At 44.1% G+C, this 23541-nt stretch overlaps 1 protein-coding gene across 1 annotated transcript in view; it reads left to right on the top strand.

Annotated features, from left to right (window-relative positions):
* The window catches only part of LANCL2 (LanC like glutathione S-transferase 2), an 85464-nt gene extending 65401 nt beyond the window's left edge, over window positions 1-20063 (top strand). The window contains exons 7-9 of the mRNA XM_055558514.1: window positions 14534-14710; window positions 17381-17453; window positions 19744-20063. Coding sequence (XP_055414489.1) covers window positions 14534-14710; window positions 17381-17453; window positions 19744-19859 — 366 coding nt within the window. The 3' untranslated portion in view covers window positions 19860-20063. The remainder of the gene's footprint in view (window positions 1-14533; window positions 14711-17380; window positions 17454-19743) is intronic.
* The last annotated feature ends 3478 nt before the right edge of the window (window positions 20064-23541 follow it).

The raw sequence follows: 23541 nt of genomic DNA, 5'->3' as shown, positions 1-23541 counted from the left end.
CAATTGTGTGGTAGTTTGAGCATTCTTTGGAATTGCTTTTCTTTGGGATTGGAATGAAAACGGACCTTTTCCAGTCCTGTGGCCACTGCTGAGTTTTCCAAATTTGCTGGCATATTGAGTGCAACACTTTTACAACATCATCTTTTAGGATTTGAAATAGCTTAACTGGAATTCTGTCACCTCCACTAGCTTTGTTCATAATGATGCTTCCTAAGGCCCACTTGACTTCACATTCCAGAATGTTTGGCTCTCGGTGAGTGATCACACCATCATGATTATCTGGGTCATGAAGCTCTTTTTTATATAGTTCTTCTGTGTATTCCTGCCACCTCTTCTTAATATCTTCTGCTTCTGTTAGGTCCATACCATTTCTGTCCTTTATCGAGCCCATCTTTGCATGAAATGTTCCCTAGGTATCTCTAATTTTCTTGAAGAGATCTCCGGTATTTCCCATTCTATTGTTTTCTGCTATTTCTTTGCACAGATCACTGAGGAAAGCTTTCTTATCTCTCCTTGTTATTCTTTGGATCTCTGCTTTCAAATGGGTATATCTTTCCTTTTCTCCTTTGCTTTTTGCTTCTCTTCTTTTTACAGCTATTTGTAAGTCCTCCTCAGACAGCTTTTTTGCTTTTTTGCATTTCTTTTTCTTGGGGGTGATCTTGATGCCTGTCTCCTGTACAGTGTTACGAACCTCCATCCATAGTTCATCAGGCACTCTATCAGATCTAGTCCCTTAAATATATTTCTTACTTCCACTGTGTATCATTAGTGATTTGATTTAGGTCATACCTGAATGGTCTAGTGGTTTTCCCTCCTTTCTTCAATTTAAGTCTGAATTTGGCAATAAGGAATTCATGATCTGAGCCAGTCAGCTCCTGGTCTTGTTTTTGCTGACTGTATAGAGCTTCTCCATCTTTGGCTGCAAAGAATATAATCAATCTGATTTTGGTGTTGACCATCTGGTGATGTCCATGTGTAGAGTCTTCTCTTGTATTGTTGGAAGAGGGTGTTTGATATGACCAGTGTGTTTTCTTGGCAAAACTCTGTTAGCCTCTGCCCTGCTTCATTCTGTTCTCCAAGGCAAAATTTGCCTGTTACTCTAGGTGTTTCTTGACTTCCTACTTTTCCATTCCAGTCCCCTATAATGAAAAAGACATCTTTTTTGGTGTTAGTTCTAGAAGGTCTTGTAGGTCTTCATAGAACCATTCAGCTTCAGCTTCTTCAGCATTACCTGTCAGGCCATAAACTTGGATTACCATGATATTGAATGGTTTGCCTTGGAAATGAACAGAGATCATTCTGTCGTTTTTGAGATTGCATCCAAGTACTGCGTTTTGAACTCCTGTTCTTTTTTTTTTTTAATATAAATTATTTTATTTTATTTTTTTAATATAAATTTATTTATTTTAATTGGAGGTTAATTACTTTACAATATTGTATTGGTTTTGCCATACATCAACATGAATCCGCCACAGGTATACACGTGTTCCCCATCTGGAACCCCCCTCCCACCTCCCTCCCCGTACCATCCCTCTGGGTCGTCTCAGTGCACCAGCCCTAAGCATCCAGTATCATGCATCGAACCTAGACTGATGATTCATTTCATATATGATATTATACATGTTTTAATGCCATTCTCCCAAATCATCCCACCCTCTCCCTCTCCCACAGAGTCCAAAAGACAGTTCTATACATCTGTGTCTCTTTTGCTGTCTAGCATACAGGGTTATCATTACCATCTTTCTAAATTCCATATATATGCGTTAGGATACTGTATTGGTGTTTTTCTTTCTGGCTTACTTCACTCTGTATAATAGGCTCCAGTTTCATCCACCTCATTAGAATTGATTCAAATGTATTCTTTTTAAAGGCTGAGTAATACTCCATTGTGTATATGTACCACAGCTTTCTTATCCATTCATCTACTGATGGACATCTAGGTTGCTTCCATGTCCTGGCTATTATAAACAGTGCTGCTCTTGTTGACTATGATGAAGAATCCCTTCTAAGGGATTCTTGCCCACAGTAGTAGATATAATGGTCATCTGAGTTAAATTCACCCATTCCAGTCCATCTTAATTCATTGATTCCTAAAATGTCGACATTCACACTCTTGCCATCTCCTGTTTGACCACTCCCAATCTCCATTCTAAAGGAGATCAGCCCTGGGTGTTCTTTGGAAGGAATGATGCTAAAGCTGAAACTCCAGTACTTTGGCCATCTCATGTGAAGAGTTGACTCATTGGAAAAGACTCTGATACTGGGAGGGATTGGGGGCAGGAGGAGAAGGGGATGACAGAGGATGAGATGGCTGGATGGCATCACTGACTCGATGGACGTGAGTTTGAGTGAACTCTGGGAGATGGTGATGGACGGGGAGGCCTGGCGTGCTGCGATTCATGGGGTCACAAGGAGTCGGACACAACTGAGCAACTGAACTGAACTGTATTTGCCTTGATTCATGGACCTAACATTCCAGGTTCGTATGCAATATTACTCTTTACAGCATCGGACCTTGCTTCCATCACCAGTCACATTCACAACTGGGTGTTGTTTTTGCTTTGGCTCCATCTCTTCATTCTTTCTGAAGTTATTTCTCCACTGATCTCCAGTAGCATATTGGGCACCTACAGACCTGGAGAGTTCATCTTTCAGTGTACTATCTTTTGACCTTTTCATACTGTTCGTGGGGTTCTCAAGGCAAGAATACTGAAGTGGTTTGCCATTCCCTTCTCCAGTGGACCACATTTTGTCAAAACTCTCCACCATGACCTGTCTGTCTTGGGTGACCCTACACAGCATGGTAATAGTTTCATTGAGTTAGACAAGGCTGTGGTCCCATGTGATTAGATTTGTTGGTTTTCTGTGATTGTGGTTTTCAGTCGGTCTGCCATCTGATGGAGAAGGATAAGAGGCTTATGGAAGGTTCCTGATGGGAGAGACTGACTGAGGGGGAAACTGGGTCTTATTCTGAGTGGTGGGGCCATTCTCAGTAAATCTTTAATCCAATTTTCCACTGATGGCTGGAGCTGTGTTCCCTCCCTGCTATTTAGGGACAAACTGTGGTGGAATGACTTCCCTGGTGGCTCAATGTAGGAGACCCAGATTCAATCCCTGTGTTGGGAAGATCTCCTGGAGAAGGAAATGGCAACCCACTCCAGTATTCTTGCCTGGAAAATCCCATGGACGGAGGAGCCTGGTAGCCTACAGTCCATGGGGTAGCAAAGAGTCGGACATGACTGAGCGACTTCACTTTCAAACTATGGTGGAGGTGATGAAGATAATGGTGTCCTCCTTCAAAAGATCCCACACATGCACTGCTACACTCAGTGCTCCCAGCCCTGTGGCAGGCTAGCACCGACCCACACCTCCACTGGAGACCCCTTGACACTCGCAGGCAAGTCTGGGTCAGTCCCTTGCAGGGCCACTGCTCCTTTCTCCTGGGTCCTGGTGCACAAAGTTCTGTTTGTGCCCTCCAAGAGTCTATTTTCCAGTCCTGTGTAAGTTCTGGCAGCTCTGTCATGGGGTTAATGGTGACCTCCTCCAAGAGGACTTATGCCATACCCAAATCTGCTGCACCCAGAGCCCCGTCCCTGTGACAGTCCACCACTGACCCGTACCTCCACAGAAGATGCTCAAACACAGTTCTGTCTCAGTCTCTATGGGGCCCCTAGTCCTGGTGCACACAAGGTTTGTTTGAGCCCTCTGAGCATCTCTGGCGGGAACAGGGTTTGATTCTAAGTGTGAATTCGCCCCTCCTACCATCTTGCTGGTGCTTCTCCTTTGCCCTTGGACGTGGGGTATCTCCTCACAGCTGCTCCAGTGCCTACCATCCTACTGGGGTTTCTCTGACCTTGAACGTGGGGTATCTCCTCTCGGCTGGTCCAGCAAAGCGCAGCCACTGCTCCTGACCTTGGACGTGGGGTATCTCCACATGGCTGGTCCAGTAAAGCGCAACTGCTGCTCCTGACCTTGGACGTGGGGTATCTCTTCTCGGCTGCTCACCGCTCATTTTTTAGTGGTTGCTAAATATACATCTTTAATATTTCAATGTAGAAATTGCAGTATACATTCTTAACTTTTCAGTCTCCTTAGAATTAACATTGTACATTTCACATAAAAAAGAAGAAAGTAGTAAGTGCCAAGTTCTCTTGACTGCAGTTCTGTATATCTTTATAAGATCTGTCAGATGTATAAATCAACAAATGTTAAAAACCAGTGATATAATTTTTAGTTTTATAATTTTTGCTTTTTAAATAGTATTTTAAAGAAATTAAGACAAAGAGGATGGTCTTTCATATTTATTTGTATATTTGCTCTTTAGAGTGCTCTTCATTCCTTCTTGAAGATCCAGATCTTTCCTTCAGGCTGAAGAGCTTCCTTTAGCATTTCTTATAGTCAGTTTGGTAACAACACATTGATTATCAGTTGTTACTTATCACTTGTCTTTATTTCACCTTTTTTTTTTTAATGGAAAATAAAGGACAGTATATTTTAGTTGTAGCGTATACTTTTGGATCCCAACATGTTGCTAAATGTCTCGTACCTCAGGCCCTGCCTCAGGTACTTAGCACCATACAGGCACCAGGTTGTTCTGCCTGGAACCACACACTTGAATGCACCAGCTGGAACTCCTTTGACCTGGCTTTGGCTTATTCAGCAGATTACTTAGGAGAGGGTGATCCATTGTCAAAGAGGTGATTCATGCAAGGAATGCATATCTGGCAAACAGCCTTCAGTTTGTTGATTGTTGTGGTATTTATGGTAACAGAGATTTTGTATCTTTTTCCTGATTTAAGAAAATTTCTTGCAGTTCTCTGTGATGATGATGACATCCAAATGAACCAATAAAATTCTAACAGTAGAATTCCTACTGTTTCATATTCCTGTGGCACTAGTGTGTGGGTATTTTGTACCAAAGTGCTTTATAGATTTCAAGGTGAGCTTGACATTTTGGGAGTACTGGTTCATCTACATTACATACCAGGGAACTTTTCCTAATGTAGGTGAATATTTTGGTTATTTTCTGGTTGTTCCAACAATGGTAATTTTCATGGGCAAAATCTGAAGCCATCCCTCTGGGTGGTGCTTCAGTCTTCCTTCTGCATCTTGTCGTGATTTGGGAGGAATGCTCTCCTTATCATGAACATTTAAATCAATACTGCGGACATTTCTCTATTATTCCAAAAACTTCAGAGAACAGGGATTTTGTAATAACTGATCCAGAAATTTCCTACCACTTTAGGAATGCCTAACAATAAGACTCAGTGGTAAAGAATCTATCTGCAAATTCAGGAGATGTGGGTTCGATCCCTGGGTCAGGAAGATCTCTGAAGGAGGAAATAGCAACCCACTCCAGTATTCTTGCCTGAAGAATCCCATGGACAGAGGACCCTAGTGGGCTACTGTCCATGGGGTTGCAAAGAGTCGGACATGAATTAACAACTGAGCATGCACAACAATAAGCAAAAGCAGTGATGGAGATGAATACTGCTCTTTACTTAGGAAAACTCAATTCTTCCACCCCATCAAATTGGCTGCTAAGTGGAAGATGTTAAAAAAAAAAAGAAAAAAACTGAAGTTGCTTTTTTTTGTTGTTGTTGTTATGGGATTTCATCTCTCCAAGACTTACAAGGAGAATGCCTCTTAGGAATTATTTTTTAAATTAACTAGTGAAATACTGTAAGTTAATAAAGTAAGTATTATTTCTGGAAGAGGTCTTAGTAAATGAATCACCTGAAACTTCACTTCTGCTTGTGAGAATTAAAAAAAAAAAAAAAAAAAACTTAAGTAGTTTTATTAACTTTGTGTCATGTGTGTTTCTTGGCAAGTCGAAACCCTGTCACCAATCCAGCTTCACTGAATATGAGCTCGTATTTTTTCCTTTTTTCGTATTTTCCTTAAAGGCTTTAATTTTAATAGTTGAAACAATTTTGAAGACGATAAAGGAAATATATGATAAAAAGATGAAAGCTTTAAGAAGAAAGGGAAAAGCCTTCATTTCCTTGGAGCAGACATTGTTTTTCAGTGTTTATGAGGGAATGATAAACACTTGCACTCATCTCACACGCTAGTAAAGTAATGCTCAAAATTCTCCAAGCCAGGCTTCAGCAATATGTGAACCGTGAACTTCCTAATGTTCAAGCTGGTTTTAGAAAAGTCAGAGGAGCCAGAGATCAAATTGCCAACATCCGCTGGATCATGAAAAAAGCAAGAGAGTTCCAGAAAAACATCTATTTCTGCTTTATTGACTATGCCAAAGCCTTTGACTGTGTGGATCACAATAAACTGTGGAAAATTCTGAAAGAGATGGGAATACCAGACCACCTGACTTGCCTCTTGAGACACCTGTATGCAGGTCAGGAAGCAACAGTTAGAACTGGACATGGAACAGCAGACTGGTTCCAAATGGGAAAAGGAGTTCGTCAAGGCTGTATACTGTCACCCTGTTTATTTAACTTATATGCAGAGTACATCATGAGAAACGCTGGACTGGAAGAAACACAAGCTGGAATCAAGATTGCTGGGAGAAATATCAATAACCTCAGATATGCAGATGACACTACCCTTATGGCAGAAAGTGAAGAGGAACTAAAAAGCCTCTTGATGAAAGTGAAAGTGAAGAGTGAAAAAGTTTGGCTTAAAGCTCAACATTCAGAAAACAAAGATCATGGCATCCGGTCCCATCACTTCATGGGAAATAGATGGGGAAACAGTGGAAACAGTGTCAGACTTTATTTTCCTGGGCTCCAAAATCACTACAGATGGTGACTGCAGCCATGAAATTAAAAGACGCTTACTCCTTGGAAGGAAAGTTATGACCAACCTAGATAGCATATTCAAAAGCAGAGACATTACTTTACCAACAAAGGTTCGTCTAGTCAAGGCTGTGGTTTTTCCTGTGGTCATGTATGGATGTGAGAGTTGGACTGTGAAGAAGGCTGAGCACCGAAGAATTGATGCTTTTGAACTGTGGTGTTGGAGAAGACTCTTGAGAGTCCCTTGGACTGCAAGGAGATCCAACCAGTCCATTCTGAGGGAGATCAGCCCTGGGATTTCTTTGGAGGGAATGATGCTGAAGCTGAAACTCCAGTACTTTGGCCACCTCATGTGAAGAGTTGACTCATTGGAAGACTCTGATGCTGGGAGGGATTGGGGGCAAGAGGAGAAGGGGACGACAGAGGATGAGATGGCTGGATGGCATCACTGACTCGATGGACTTGAGTCTGGGTGAACTCCGAGAGTTGGTGATGGACAGGAAGGCCTGGCGTGCTGCAATTCATGGGGTTGTAAAGAGTCAGACATGACTGAGCGACTGATCTGATCTGATCTGAAGGCAATAAGACATAATGATTTGCACCCCACAAGCTGTTCCCTGTAGTCATGTATTAAACCATAAAAGAAAAAAGTCAACCCATTTTCCCTTGGAAAAGGGAATAATATCAGAATGTTATAGCTCAATGGAAAAGTTCACAAGATTAAAAACCCCTGAATTTTATTTCATACCTTGAAGTCCACAGCAGGGTTCTACAGAGCAGAGAGAGGAGCAAGGTCTCAGTGACCAGGTCTGAGGGAGGGAGAGAGTATGTTCCAGCCCAGTGGCTCCAAAGAGTTAGAGTCACTCTTCAGAGGATTAGACATGAAACAGTGTGATCTCAGAGGGCTCTGGAACCACTGGCACCTTCTGTTCACTCTCTTTTTTTTTTTTAATTGGAGTATAGTTGAATAGCATGAAAAAGCAAAAAGATATGACACTGAAAGATGATCCTCCTAGGTCAGTAGGTGTCCAGTATACTACAGGGCAAGAGCAGAGAAATAGCTCCACAAAGATTGAAGAGGGTGAGCCAAAGCAGAAACGACACCCTGTTGTGGATGTGTCTGGTGGTGAAAGTAAAATAAGATGTGTAAGGAACAATATTGCATAGGAACCTGGAATGTTAGGTCCGTGAATCAAGATAAATTGGATGTGGTCAAACCAGAGATGGCAAGAGTGAACTTGACATTTTAGGAATCAGTGAACTAAAATGGACGGGAATGACCAAATTTGATTCAAATGACCGTTGTATCCACTACTGTGGGTGAGAATCCCTTAGAAGAAATGGAGTAGCCATCATATTCAACAAAAGAGTCTGAAATGCAGTCCTTGGGTGTAATCTCAAAAACAACAGAATGAACTCAGTTCATTTCCAAGGCAAACCATTCAACATCACAGTAATCCAAGTCTGTGCCCCAACCACTAATGCTGAAGAAGCTGAACTTGGAATGATTCTCTGAAGACCTACAAGGCCTTCTAGAACTAACACCAAAAAAAAAAAAAAAGATGTCCTTTTCATCGTAGGGGACTGGAATACAAAAGTTGGAAGTCAAAAGATAGCCTGGAGTAACAGGCAGGTGTGGCCTTGGAGTATAAAATGAAGCAAGGCAAAAGCTCACAGTTTTGCCAAGAGAACACACTGGTCATAGCAAACACACTCTTCCAACAATACAAGAGACGACTCTGCATGTGGACATCATCAGTACCAAAATCAGATTGATTATATTCTTTGCATCCAAAGATGGAGAAGCTCTACACAGTCTGCAAAAACAAGACCTGGAGCTAACTATGGATCAGACCATCTGCTCCTTATTGCAAAATACAAGAAAGTATGGAAAACCATGAGGCCATTCAGGTATGACCTAAATCAAATCCCTTATGATTATGCAGTGTAGGTGATGAATAGATTCAAGGGATTAGTTCTGGTAGACAGAATGCCTGAAGAACTATGGATGGAGGTTCATAGTGTTGTACAGGAGGTAGTGACCAAAACCATCCCCAAGAAAAGAAATGTAACAGCAAGACAAAGTGGTTGTATGAGGAGGCCTTGCAAATAGCTGAGAAAAGAAGAAAAGCAAAAGGCAAAGGAGAAAGGAAAAGATACACCCAACTGAATGCAGAGTTCTAAAGAATAGCAAGGAGCGATAAGAAAGCCTTTCTCAGTGATCATTGCAATGAAATAGAGGAAAACAATAGAATGGGAAAGACTAGAGATCTCTTCAAGAAATCAGAGATTCCAAGGGAACATTTCAGGCAAAGGTGGGCACAATAAAGGAATAAAGAAACAATAAGGACCTAACAGAAGCAGAAGAGATTAAGAAGAGGTGGCAAGAATACACAGAACTATACAAAAAAGATCTATACAAAAAAGATCTTAATGACCCAGATAACCATGATCCTGTGATCACTCATCTATAGCCAGACTTTCTGGAGTGCGAAGACAAGTGGGTCTTAGGAGCATTACTACGAACAAAGCTGGTGGAGGGGATGGAATTCCACCTGAGCTATTTCAGATCCTAAAATATGATGCTGTGAAAGTGCTGCACTCAATATGCCAGCAAATTTGGGAAACTTAGCAGTGGCCACAGGACTAGAAAAGGTCAGTTTTTATTCCAATCCCAATGAAAGGCAAGGCCAAAGAATATTAAAATTACTGTACAGTTGCACTCATTTCACATGCTATAAGGTAATCCTCAAACTCTTCCAAGCTAGGCTGTAGGAGTACATGAATTGAGAACTTTAAGATGTACAAGCTGAATTTAGAAAAGACAGAGGAACCAGAACTAATTACCAACATCTGCTGGATCATAGAAAAAGCAAGGATATTCCAAAAAAGATCTGCTTTGTTGACTATGCTAAAAGCCTTTGACTGCGTGGATCACAACAAACTGTGGAAAATTATTTATTTATTTATTTATTTTTACTTTACAGTATTGTATTGGTTTTGCCATACATCAACATGCATCTGCCACGGGTGTACACGTGTTCCCCATCCTGAACCCCGCCTCCCACCTCCTTCCCCATACCGTCCCTCTGGATTATCCCAGTGCATCAGCCCCAAGCTTCCTGTATCCTGCATTGAACCTGGACTGTCGATTCGTTTCTTATATGATATTATACATGTTTTAATGCCATTCTCCCAAATCATCCTCCACCTCCCTCTCCCACAGAGTCCAAAAGACTGTTCTGTACATCTGTGTCTCTTTTGCTGTCTTGAATACAGGGTTGTCGTTACCATCTTTCTAAATTCCATATATATGCGTTAGTATAGAGATGGGAATACCAGGCTACCTTATCTGCCTCCTGAGAAACCTGTATGCAGGTAAAGAAGCAACAATTAGAACCGAACATGGAACAATGGACTGGTTCCAAATTGGGAAAGGAGTACATCAAGGCTCCTTTGTCACCCTGCTTATGTAATTTATATGCAGAGCACATCATGTGTAATGCCAGGCTGGATGAAGCTCAGGCTGGAATCAAGATTGCCGGGAGAAATATCAGATATGCAGATGATACCATTCTAATGGCAGAAAGCAAAGAGGAACTAAAGAACTTCTTGATGAAAGTGAAAGAAGAGAGTGAAAAAGCTGTCTTAAAACTCAGCATTCAAAAAAAAAAGAAAAAACAACCAAGATCATGGCGTCTGGTCTCATCACTTCTTGGCAAATAAATAGGGAAACAATGGAAACAGTGACAGACTTTATTTTCTTGGGCTCCAGAATCACTGCAGACAGTGACTGCAGCCATGAAAGACACTTGCTCCATGGAAGAAAAGCTATGACAAACCTACACAACATATTTAAAAGCAGAAACATCACTTTACTGACAAATTGAGTGAGTGAGTGAGTGAAGTCGCTCAGTTGTGTCCTCTGTGTGACCCCATGGACTGTAGGAGCCTACCATGCTCCTCTGTCCATGGGATTTTCCAGGCAAGAGTACTGGAGTAGGTTACCATTTCCTTCTCCAGAAAATCTTCCCAACCCAGGGATTGAACCTGGGTCTCCCGCATTGTAGGTAGATGCTTTACTGTCTGAGCCACCTTACTGACATATTATGTGTAGTCAAAAGCTATGTTTTTTCCAGTAGTCATGTGCGGATATGAGAGTTGGACCATAAAGAAGGCTGAGTGCTGAACAATTGATGACTTTGAACTGTGGTGTTGGAGAAGACTCTTGGGAGACTCCCTTGGACTTCAAAGAGATCCAACCAGTCAATCCGAAAGGAAATCAACTCGAATATTCATTGAAAGGACTGATGCTGAAGCTGAAGCTCCAGTACTTTGGCCACCTGATGTGAAGAGCCAGTTCCGCTGGAAAAGTCCCTGATGCTGGGAAAGAATGAGGGTGAGCAGAGAAGGGGGCGACAGAGTATAAGATGGTTGGATGGCATCACTGACTTAATGGATGTGAGTTTGAGCAAACTCTGGGAGATAGCAAAGGACAGGAAAGCCTGGCATGCTGCAGTTCATGGGGTTGCAGAGAGTCAGACGTGACTTGGCTACTGAATGTCAACATAGTTGATTTACAGTGTCACTGTTAGCTTCACAAAGCAACAGTATATAGCAATATATAGCAACAGTATATGCAATAGTTACAGCAAAGCAATATTTTATATATATATATGAACCAGAGATCAAATTGCCAACATCGGCTGTATCATCGAAAAAGCAAGAGAATTCCAGAAAAACATCTATTTCTGCATTATTGACTATGCCAAAGCCTTTGACTGTTGGATCACAATAAACTGTGGAAAATTCTGAAAGAGATGGGAATACCAGACGACCTGACCTGCCTCTTTAGAAACCCATATGCAGGTCACAAAGCAACAGTTAGAACTAGACATGGAACAACAGACTGGTTCCAAATAGGAAAAGGAGTACGTCAAGGCTGTATATTGTCACCCTGCTTATTTAATTTATACGCAGAGTACATCATGAGAAACGCTGGGCTGGAAGAAGCACAAGCTGGAATCAAGATTGCTGGGAGAAATATCAATAACCTCAGATATGAAGATGACACCACCCTTATGGTAGAAACTAAAAAGCCTCTTTATGAAAGTGAAAGAGGAGAGTGAAAAGTTGGCTTAAAGCTCAACATTCAGAAAACTAAGATCTTGGCATCTGGTCCCATCACTTCATGGGAAATAGATGGGGAAACAGTGGAAACAGTGTCAGACTTTATTTTTGGGGGCTCCAAAATCACTGCAGATGATGATTGCAGACATGAAATTAAAAGATGCTTACTCCTTGGAAGGAAAGTTATGACCAACCTAGATAGCATATTCAAAAGCAGAGACTTTACTTTGTCAACAAAGGTCTTTCTAGTCAAGGCTATGGTTTTTCCTGTGGTCATGTATGGATGTGAGAGTTGGACTGTGAAGAAGACTGAGCGCCGAAGAATTGATGCTTTTGAACTGTGGTGTTGGAGAAGACTCTTGAGAGTCCCTTGGACTGCAAGGAGGTTCAACCAGTCCATCCTAAAGGAGATCGTCCTGGGTGTTCATTGGAAGGACTGATGCTAAAGCTGAAACTGCAATACTTTGGCCACCTCATGCGAAGAGTTGACTCATTGGAAAAGACCCTGATGCTGGGAGGGATTGGGGGCAGGAGGAGAAGGGGACGACAGAAGATGAGATGGCTTCATGGCATCACTGACTCGATGCACTTGAGTCTGAGTGAACTCTGAGAGTTGGTGATGGACAGGGAGGCCTGGCGTGCTGCGATTCATGGGGTCGCAAAGAGTCGGACATGACTGAGTGTCTGAACTGAACTGAACTGAACTGAACTGAACTCTGTATTGACAACAGTGTATCCTGCTTGGGGACAGTTTCTCCTTCCTGAAAACCTTTTGGCTAATCCTTTTATCTTAAAAGTGTAAATTATGGGAGTGGGTCTAGTAAGATCTTTACAATCTCCAGACATTCTTTTGATTCATTGTAATAACTAATTAAAAAGTATTTTACTCTCTTGCTAACACTAGCGAGGGGGCACTCTTTCTGCCCCCTTCTGATGTCTGTCAGAAGCTTTCTCTACCTTTTTTATACTTTAGTAAAACTTTATTACACCAGTTCTTCCCTGGTGGCTCAGATGGTAAAGCATCTGCTTACAATGCAGGAGATCCAGGTTCTATCCCTGGGTTGGCAAGATCTCCTGGAGAAGGAAATGGCAACCCACTCCAGTATTCTTGCCTGGAAAATCTCATGGACGGAGGAGCCTGGTAGGCTACAGTCCTTGGGGTCACAAAGAGTCGGACCCAACTGACCGACTTCACTTTCACTTTATTAAACAAAAGCTCTGAGCAATCAGACCTCGTTTCTGCCCTGGATCGAATTCTTCTCCTCCGGAGGCCAAGAATCCCTGCGTCTTTCATGGTTTAGCAACCTTTCAGAAGTTAACTACATGATGACCAGACTGTATCCAGGACTTGAGCTGCCACAATTCTGAGAATTGACTTCAAAGAAATGGGAACAAGCGCACCGCGAGACTGAAGATTAACTGTACCTGTAACAAACAAGATGATGCCGGTCAGACCACTGATGACCAGTGAAGATGACTGTTAGAGATGACTGTGCTGTTTCTGCGTGTAACCTCCCCCACCCCACTCTGTAAAAGCTCTCACCTCCTGCTTGGTGGTGGTGTTGGGGGGGGAGTCAGTCTTTGGACATATATCCGCCACTTTCCCCCACCCCAGTTGCCAGCATCTGAAATAAAGCAAATTTTCTTCCCACCAACCTGGCCTGCTTATTGGCTTTTGAATGGTGGGCAGCCAGACCCCCAGATGCTGATCCCCTTTCAGGTGCTGTTTCTCCTGCTCCTCAGAGCCTCCGCAGTTGGATGCCCAAGAGGTCACAGGGAGGATCCTTTTGGCTGCCCAAGGGAACTCTTCTCCAGTGACCTTTTGCCTCGAACCCATGGTCTAAAACTTGTTTGCACTAGAATGGAATGAGCGCAGCAGCAGAGATTGCTATTAATAAAATAACAGATTCTGAGGAGAGGACTGGGAAGGAAAACAAATGCAATGTGAGGAGAAAGAGCAGAGTGAAGGGGAGTCGGAGTGGTGAAAGCTTCCTCCTGCCCTGCCGGGGTGATCTCTCCCAAGTGTGTTTGTCTCTGTCCCTGGAAACCACCGTGTGGAGATGGCGCTTCCTCCGCTGAGGGGCTGAAGATGCTCTGTGCAGGTTTCTTTGTGACAATTTATATGACAGCTTGTCTGATGCATTGGGTATATGGCTGACCTAGGGTATGGAATGTTCTTGATGTGGATGGCAGGGCCGTGTGGAATCTTCCACTGCCTTCTACACGAGTAGGAGTTTCAGATCTGCAGCCTGTACTTACTCCCTGTACTTACCTGCAGCCTGGGACTTACTCCCAGGAAATGCAAAACAGTTTGTGTATGCCAGACCATCGTACCAAAGAGATCTTGTCAGTTTCCTTATAATTTTTTAACCTTTGAACTGCTTTTGAAACACTGTGCACTGGAAGGAGGGTGGGGGAGAGGAGTGTCTTGGGACTCTCCTAAGCCACTTGGCGGGGGGCGGGGGGGCGAGGGGAGACGGGGGGAACTACAGGCTGCCTGGTGCGATGCTGCTGCCGCTGGGCTCAGTTCATCTTGGGTCACTTCAGGTTTCCTAAGGGCAAGACATTTTCTCAGCAGAAAGGGGAGATGTGCTGTTTGTTACTTAAGACACTAGTTTAGCACTGCTTTGTTTTCCATCTCTCAGGTTTTTAAGGAGGAGAAATACCTGAAGGACGCAGTGGAGTGCAGCGACGTGATTTGGCAGCGAGGTCTGCTGCGGAAAGGCTATGGGATCTGCCACGGGACCGCTGGGAATGGCTACTCCTTCCTTTCCCTTTACCACATCACACAGGATAAAAAGTACCTCTACCGAGCTTGCAAGGTAAGAGCATGTCTATCCAGACAGCTTTTGAGCCCTCCAGAGCACACAAAGCCCAAAACAGCTCTCTGGTTTCAGACAGGCTTCGCCCAGCTCTGCAGTTTCTTCTACACAGCCGTGTCCCTGCTGACCCTCTGCCTCAGGGGTCCTCTCTGTGCAGTGGGACTGGGGAGTGGAAATGCCCTCTGCCGTCCCACAACCTGTTAAGTGTGCCTTCCTGTGCATTTATTAGCCTCATGACTTTAGGACGTCCCTTCTTTAAGCCTCAACTGGAAAAATACTATCCGCCTCCTAAATTTGTTCCAAGAAAAATTAATTGTGATAATGGGCAGATCATCAGTCAGTGCCCCTGCTTAAAGTCCTCCAGTGGTTCACACTGCTCCATGCACAGAACCCACGCCCCCACGCTGGAGGGCCCCTGTGCCTCAGCCCTTGCGTGCCTCCTCTTGCCTCGCCATGTGCTCCACACTGCCGCTTCCGCACCCCCCCCAAACCCCCTCCCCGTGCTCTCCGTGGGGCACAGCAGGCCTGGGGCTCCCCTGAAATCCACCTGGTGGAGGGGACCTCTGAGGTCTCGACCCCAGTGATGGAGCTGCTGCTCGCTGCAGGGTGCTCAGCTTGCTCTTGCTGTGCCACGCCCTCGACCATGAGCCGGGACAGTGCCTGGCCCCAAGTGGAGACTAACAAAGACGCTTCAGGTGTTTGAAAATGAATGCACAAAGCAAGACTCAGTAAACATTTGCTATACACACTTCACAAAATAGTTATGAAGAACTGGGAAAAAAGATTGGAGGAAAATACATCAAAATGTACAAGACCATGGGTAGATGGGGGCATTCAGAGTGGCTTATTTTTTATATTTATTACTATTCTGCAGGCTTTTCTTAAACCAGGTGGAATAGAGCCGTGGTGCCCATACTCACAAAGGCCGTGCACACAGGGTCTTGTGGGGGCACCGAGGGCAGGTGCTGGCCCAGGAGTGTCATGTAAACTGAGACCCAAAGGAGAGCTGGAAGCTTTGCAGGGGTGGGGGATGGGAGCAGAGCTGCCCGCAGAGGGAGCTGGAGGGGTGAGCACCCTGGGGCCATGAAGTTCCGTTGGCCGGAGCAGAGACATGAGGGGCAGCTTCGGGTGACAGCAGTCACAGTGGCAGATGGGCAAGAAGTTGTGGGGATTGGGGAAGACTTCACAAGGAGGGAGGCGCGGCTAGTTTTCTAAAGATGTAGAGCTTTTCAGGTGGGCCAGGAAAGCATGGCATAGAGGGGGGTGTCTCTCCCTTAGGAGAAGAGCTCCTGCAAAACCATGGAAGCAGGCGCAGCACAGGGCAGCCCGACACCCCCAAGTGCCCAGTGTTAGGGGGTGCGGGGTGAGGGATGACGTCAGAAGGGCAGAGGCCAAAGAAAGCTAGTCCTTGCCCTAGTCAGTAGATCTCAACCTTGGTTACACTGTAGACTCACTGGGAGCTTGTGAGTGCTTAAAAGCTCTCACACTTAAGAGGGCCTGGACCCCAGCGGAGATCCAGTGGTGCAGGAGCCCAAGCCCTGTGGTCCCAGCACCTGTGGGTCTCCCCACCAGCCACATGAGTCCTCATCTGTCAGGAGGGGCTTCATGAGGGTTTGTGATTCACGTTCAGTCTTCTCTCTCAGAAGGATCACCATGGTTTCTCCAAATTGTTGTTTAATAATTAATGCAGGAAATGTTGGGGCTTCCCTGGTGGTCCAGTGGCTAAGAATCTGCCTTCCAATTCAGGGGATGTGGGTTTGATCCCTGATCAGGAAACTAAGATCCCATATCCCACATTCAGAGCAACTAAGCTGGCATGCTGCAGCTACTGAGCCAGTGTGCTCTGGAGCCTGAGCACCTCAGCTGTAGAGTTTGTATACCTCAGGGCTGCAGCTAAGACCCAATGCAGCCAAACAACTCACTCACTCAATATTTTTTAAAAAGCGGAAATGTAGTTACAAACCAAGGATACTGGCTATGATACTAAAGAAAGATTTAGAAACACTTAGGATGTTGAGCCCACAGAATTTGGTGGATTTTTTTTAATGTGGAGAAGACAGAAATGTATGAATATCTTCCTGATGTCTGACTAAGAAAACCAGATAGATAGTGCATCAAAAGACCTAGAAGTGTGTGAGGGTCTGGAGGGTAGAAAGCAGCATGAATTTTATTATAATGTCACAAAAATCCGTTGAAGAAGTTTCAGAAGGAAGCATCAGAGAGCTCAGAGGAGTTGCTGAGAAAGCTAAGGGATGCGTTTTCGAGAGGAATAGGGTGGGCAGTGGGAAGCCCATGGGCTCAGTGGGGAAAGGAGGGGAGAGGGGGCCAAGCTGCATATTCAGCAACAGGGCTCAGCATGCGGGGGTTTCGTCTGCACAGAGTGCCTGCCAGGGCGGAAGGCAATGCCTGGAAGAGATAGAAGGTTGTGACAACCTTGCTGGGTAAATCCTCCCTGACGGATGAGAAACAGGCCTAGACAGGTGACAGGACTTGCCAGGTCTCACCTCCTTAGAGGAGGTGGTGCTAAGTCCCTCCAGGCCCACACTGCTGGCCGCTCTGTTGCCTGGGCATCTGGGCCTTTGATTCTTTGTGAATTCACCATAGTGTCTTTTTAGTTCCATTTCCACCAAGTGAAACCCCACTCTTAAAAAGAAATGTCTTTCTTCCTAGTTTGCAGAGTGGTGTCTAGAATATGGAGCACATGGCTGCCGAATTCCTGACAGACCCTATTCTCTCTTTGAAGGTAAGAGTGAGGGAAACTCCAGGTTCGAGTCTCTGGGTGCGTGCGTTTGGTCCTCCTGGCTCTGTGCACCGTCACAGTTGATCTTACTTAGTGATCAGTGCAAAGCTCGCAAATACCAGGAGCAAAGTTATTCCTTGCTGAAAACTATACTGAGTCTTTTTACCTTGCCTACTTGTGCTCCTGTGAACTTCTTCCATGTATTTTTAGATCTTTTGTGAAGTATATATGCATAGACTGTTTGCTGCTTTGTGATGGAAGAAATAATAAGTTTTTCCTCTGCATTTCACCTGTAATACCATGCATATAGTATTGCTCTATTCACAGCAAACTTGGTTAGTTATTTAGATACATTTAATTATTTAAGTCATATAAAGAAGCATAAATAATTAACATTAGTAATTTAAAAGTATTAGTAAGTAAAACTATTAGTACTTGGAAAAATAATAAGAAAGTTCTGAAAAACAAGAGCAGTGAAAGAAACCAGCAAACACATTGAGAGTCTGCTGCAGGCAGAATGCATAGAATATAATTCAGGAAAACCAAACAGAAGACCTGCAGAGACTGAGATATTCTAACATAAGTTGCAGAAACTAAGGGCAAAGGTTAAATGGGGTTGGGATAAATTGACAGCAACTTTGTAATTACCTTAGGGCTACATTTTACATTAATTCCAAAGTAAATTCCAGAAGGAATAAATGAATACTTATAAAAAATCAAATAATAGATGGATGTTGAGTTTTATCGAATACAAAGCTGATAAGATCGTGTGCTTTTTCTCTTCAGCCTCCTAGCACTGTGAATCACATTGGTTCATTTTCAAATATTAAGCCAATCTTGCATCTCTGGAATAAACCTTGCTTGGCCATGGTGTACAGTGCTTTTTATGTATTGCAGAATTGTATTTGCTAATATTTTGTTGATGGTTTTTACTGATCTATAGTCATAAGGAATATTTGCCTGTAGCGTCCATTTGTATACTGTCACTGTCTGGTTTTGCTATCCGGGAAATACTGGCCTACTAAATTGATATTTTCTCTGTTTTCTGTAATAGATTGTATACTAATTGGTAGAAGAATTCTGGTTTAAATGTTTGGTAACATTCTTCCACAAAACCTTCCTAGCCTACAGATTTCTTTTCCAAGAGTCTTAAATTTATGAACTTAATTTAATAGTTCACCAGGCTGTAAGTTATCTATTTCATATTCAGTGAATGTTATTAGTTTGCATTTTTAAGATATTGCTCCATTTCACCTGTGGGGTCAAATTTATGTGCATAAAATTTTGGTAGTATCCCTTCATTATCTTTTTGATGTTTTGAATTGTCTGTAGTGATATGCCATGTTTTATTTCTGCTATTGATAATATTTTAATCATATAATAGACAAGTGAGCAAAAATTAGCATTTGTCATTATCTTTTGCAAAAAAAGATCTTTTTTAGTATTCACAGATTTTATAATGAAAAAATGTTTCTCAGGATAAAAATTTTCATCATGTCATAAAAATGAGTTGTATCAGATATAACAGAATAACCTATATGTGTGTGTGTGTGTATAGAAATAACAGAATAATAGATATAACCTTAACTGTAAATGAAGTTCATTCAGGTTCATAAATTCAAGTTTATAAATGGCAAATTCAAAGCCCCAGTGGGTGAAAATCTTTGAATGTTCCCTGCCTAGAGGCTGGGAAGCTCTCAGATTCTTCTGGATCCTGTGCCTGACAAATGCCTGGCAAGAGACACCAATAACTTGGTTCTAGTGAGATGGTGAGTGGCTGTGTGGAGGCATTGAGGCTGGCAGGGCCCCCAGTGCTTGGGACCCTTTCTGCAAGAGTTCCCTCCAACCAAGGGTTCCTCTGGGTAGGCTGCTGAGTTACTGCAGTGATTGGCGGTGGGGATTTTAACCAAGCAAGTTTATTCTAAATAGTATTGTTAAAACCTAAGGAAAATATAAAATGCAGCTTTACATTTGAAATAAAAACATAAAGACTCTGAGAGGAAGTTTACATGTTGGAATATCACAATAGCAATTCCCTTAACTTTTTTGTTAGCAGTTCTATGAAATCACCATAAAGTGTCAAGAAGCAAGATTTAAAAATAAGATCGTGAAGAAAACCTGCTGTGTGCTAATATAAGGATTTTCCATTTGTGTGTGTGAAGTTATTTTTAAAGTCCTCACTACCTTTCCCCACATCCTTACAGCCCCAGTAAAGGCAGTGATTAAAAGTCAGTTGGCCTGGGACCCCACCACACACCGTTTTTTTCACGATGGATGACGTTTTTCGTTGCAGGCATGGCTGGCACTATTCACTTCCTCTCTGACATCCTGGCCCCAGAGGCATCACGGTTTCCAGCATTTGAACTCAGCTCTTCACAGAGGGATACGAAGGTTCAAAAAGACTACTGAGAGACCTGAGTGGACCAGAAGCCACCAGGTTGCTGAGTGCTGAGTGCCTGACACAGAACCGACTGGGAATCCTGAAGGCGGGAGAAGGAGAAGCAGACGTCTTCCTAGACCCCCTGTGTCAGAGTGTGATGGCAGACCGTCCCATCAGCATTCTGTAACAGTGCCCCTCGCCGGTGTAAAATATGAATTCTTCATGTCCAGTCCTCTGTCGTGTGTGCATGTCTCTTGGTGTTTGCTGTCTATAGGTGTAGGTTGTTCTAAACAGAAGCCCTTCTCTGTCCATGAGCCCGAGCTGGCTGTGCATGAGGGCACACGGCAGCCACTTCTCTGTACATACTATTAAAGTGAGGTGTTTTCTGTATTGACAAACAAGGAAATAGGCAGGTGGTGTCTCTTATGTAACAGAATTCTCCACAGTGATGTCCCAGTGGTAAAACTTCCCAGCATTTTCTGCGTGTGCCTTTCAGATGAGCGTGAGAGAAAGACCACTCCAAAAATGAAAAAAATCAAACAGGATTGCTGAAGTAGGGGGTGGAGAGCCTTTCCACTAGATAGTCAAACGTGCACTCTCTGTGTGTTGTGCTCTTAGTGTTTATAAGAAGCCAAAGGGGGCGCATTCCAGCACTGTCCCCTGTTGGGACTCCCATTCTTAGGCTTGTTGTGTGAAGTTCTAGACTCTCCTCAATCCAAGGCAGCCTGTGCCCTGAGGAGTGGACCCGTGATACTGGGGACATTCGGGGGAGCTTTTTCATGGCCACATGAAATCAAGTAGCAGCGGCTGAGGGCTGGCAAGTCTCGGTTCAGTGTATGTTATTAAAACAGACTGCACCTCAGTTCTATCAGCAGTATAACTCAGTGCTGTAAGTTCAGTGGATACAATTCCAGACAGGCTATTCCCATGTCCCTCCACTTAAACTTTTTTCAAAATTTAGTACGTTATCAAAGTACAGATCTGGGATGAATATAGTCCTTATTTTTGTCTATTATTCAGGTGATAGAAATCTCACATTTGATGAAATGTATTAAGCATAAAGTACTAGTCTGTATCTATGCGTGTGGGAAACAGTTCTAACCAAGAAAATTACACTGTCTGTCTGACGTTTTTTGTTTTAAAACTGGGCATTAACTTGGATTAGCATACCCTCATGGTATTTTTACCATGTAGATCTGTCTTTAGAAGAATTTTGTTGTCATGGTATGAATGGTCTGAGACTTTCTACAGACTTCTCACTTGTGGGCCAAGGCCTGATCAAGACAAGGTAGATCTCTGATGATCTGCTCCTTGTCTACAAGGGGTTGTCAAATGTTTATCAGCCCTGGTTTCCACTCCTTTCATAAAGGAGGAAGAAGAACGTCTACATAGAACAGAGATTCCTTTGCACATGCGCAGTTCTTGGGATGCTAAGCCTTGTTTGTGGGGCTAGCACCCTAACATGTGCCCTTTGGTTTCTAAATGATGCCTCATGCGTCTCTTCGTTTTCTGACACTCATTTCTGTGTCATGACTGTTTTTTTAAGTTAATTTGATGACTTCCATAGGTATAAATCCTCATGATTGTATATTCTAACCAGCTTCCTGGGTCTCCTCATGTGCTTCTCAGGCAGCCCCGTTTCCCAGGACCCACAGGTGGGACTGGAGTGGGTTGGGCTGTTGTGAGAAAAGCTCACTCGACGTCAGCCCACATGCACCGTTCCCACCTCAGCCAGAGCTCAGTGGCAGCCCTGCAGGCCTGGGCACGGAGTTATATCCAGGCTGGCTCATTTCCCAGGGGAGGCCAGAGCAGCAGCACGGGAATCGCCCCACTCAGCAAGAGCGAGCCGCTCGTGGGAACCCGGGTTCTGGCCACGTCTCCTGACCAGAAGCAGTAAGGGTGACCCTTTTTACCTGGGCATCTTGCCTGTGTGTTCAACTTGCTTCTGCCTAACACACTGAGGGAAGATAGAGCACTTGTGAGGTGAGTGGAGGATATGTTATTTACAGGGCTTGTTTAGAAGCCTGCTGACCTGCTACATGTGTTAACAGCGCAGGCTGTGACTCCCGGTGGTGACACGGGCTCCAGTTCCCAGTTCCCCGAAGAAAGAGAACAGCCCCAGCTGATGTAGTGGTTCTGATAGCGTGTGAATTCGGATTTCAGAGCCTTTCAGTGATTTCTTAGATGTGTTCGTTTTCTCCAAAATGTGTGTAAGCTTTTAAAATAATGTGTATGCACAATTCCATTTTAAAATCTGAAAGAGAAAAAGTTGAGGTCCACAAAAAGTGTGTGGGGTACCCTAGTTCAGTACTTAGTAAAAACGGTTTTGTTGCGACACCTGCGGGGTCTTCCTCTGTTCTCAGCTCTCTCTGCCTTCAGGAGCGATGGTTGGGAGCCTTGGTCACCAGTGTGAAGGTTGCCTTCCTCATAGAACATGTGGCGACTGCTAGTGTTGGGATGTCCTAGATAGCTCACTAGAATAATAGCTTTCTTTTTTTACTCCAAGGCCCTCCAGAACCTGGGTAATACTAAGAGAAGCCTGTCTTGAGCTTGCATGTGTAACAGGCCTTTTCATTCACAGTTGCCCTGAACAGTCAACAGTGTGTTGGGATCACGGCATGGCTGGTGGGGTTATGGCATGGCTGGGGGGTCACTGCATGCCTGGGGGTGGGCACTGTACTCATTACTATTTTCCAGTGAGGAAGCTGATGGCCTGCCCTGGTCACAGCTGGAATGAGGGATAGTTCTTGCCCGTGGCCAAACCTGTGACTTGTACTCAGCACTTTCTCTCCTATGTGCCCGATACAGAAGGTGAGAAAGTGAAGCCTGAGAGAAGCTCTGTCGTCTCTCCCCTGCTTTCTGGGCCCCTTGAACCATTCAGTGCAGTCTCAAACTATTCTTAACTTTATAAGGCAATCTTAGAGCTGTTATTTCATTTGCTAAATTCACAAAAGCAATACTCAGGTGTGAAGTCCAGGTTCCCTAAACATTTTTATAGACTGTCTTTACTCCTTCCCAGTCTCTTTGCTGAAGCTTAAAAAGGGCCCTTCCAAGTCTGAATTTTTCCACATCACATCTGGAGGAGAGCCAGGTGTCATTTCCAGCATGAATGTCACCGTGATGCCTGTCACCCTTCTGTTGGACTGGCCAGTGGCCCTGGCAGGCTGTGCTGCATCATTGCTTTTCCTGATCAGAGGAAGATTGCAGGCTCCTTCAAGGCCCCTGCTCCATGGAGATAGGTCACTGGATCACGGGGGCTATAAAGAAGTCCAGTCTGCATCCCAGGTGCCACTGCCACCCCCTTCCTTCTCCAACTTGGAGGTGGGAGGCTTAGTTCCTCCCAGCGAATGTTTGGTTCAGACGTGCAGCATGCCAGGCCTCATGCTCATTGCTGACAGTGAAGTGCTGACTCGCCTCTTGCAGCTCACCATCTCTGTTGAGCACCTGCAGGAAGTGAGCTCAGGCTCAGTTCTCACCCTCCTTTGGCAGGACCTCGGACAGCTCCTCGGTGTGTGGGCGGGGCTTGTGACCTGGGTGCACTTCCTGGTCCCAGCAGGAGGGGACCACAGGTAAGCTGACCAGGTCAGTCTTGCAGTCTGATGCCTCTGGTGTGAGGTTAGGCTGGTCCTTGTCATCCATTACCTTCACTCATTTCTGTGTCATGACTGTTTTTTTAAGTTAATTTGATGACTTCCATAGGTATAAATCCTC

The sequence above is a fragment of the Bubalus kerabau genome, chromosome 20 (genome assembly GCF_029407905.1).
Source record: "Bubalus kerabau isolate K-KA32 ecotype Philippines breed swamp buffalo chromosome 20, PCC_UOA_SB_1v2, whole genome shotgun sequence".
In the NCBI taxonomy this organism is placed as follows: Eukaryota; Metazoa; Chordata; class Mammalia; order Artiodactyla; family Bovidae; genus Bubalus; species Bubalus kerabau.
Note: the sequence above shows the minus strand (reverse complement) of the source record. Positions and strands in the feature narration are given on the sequence as shown.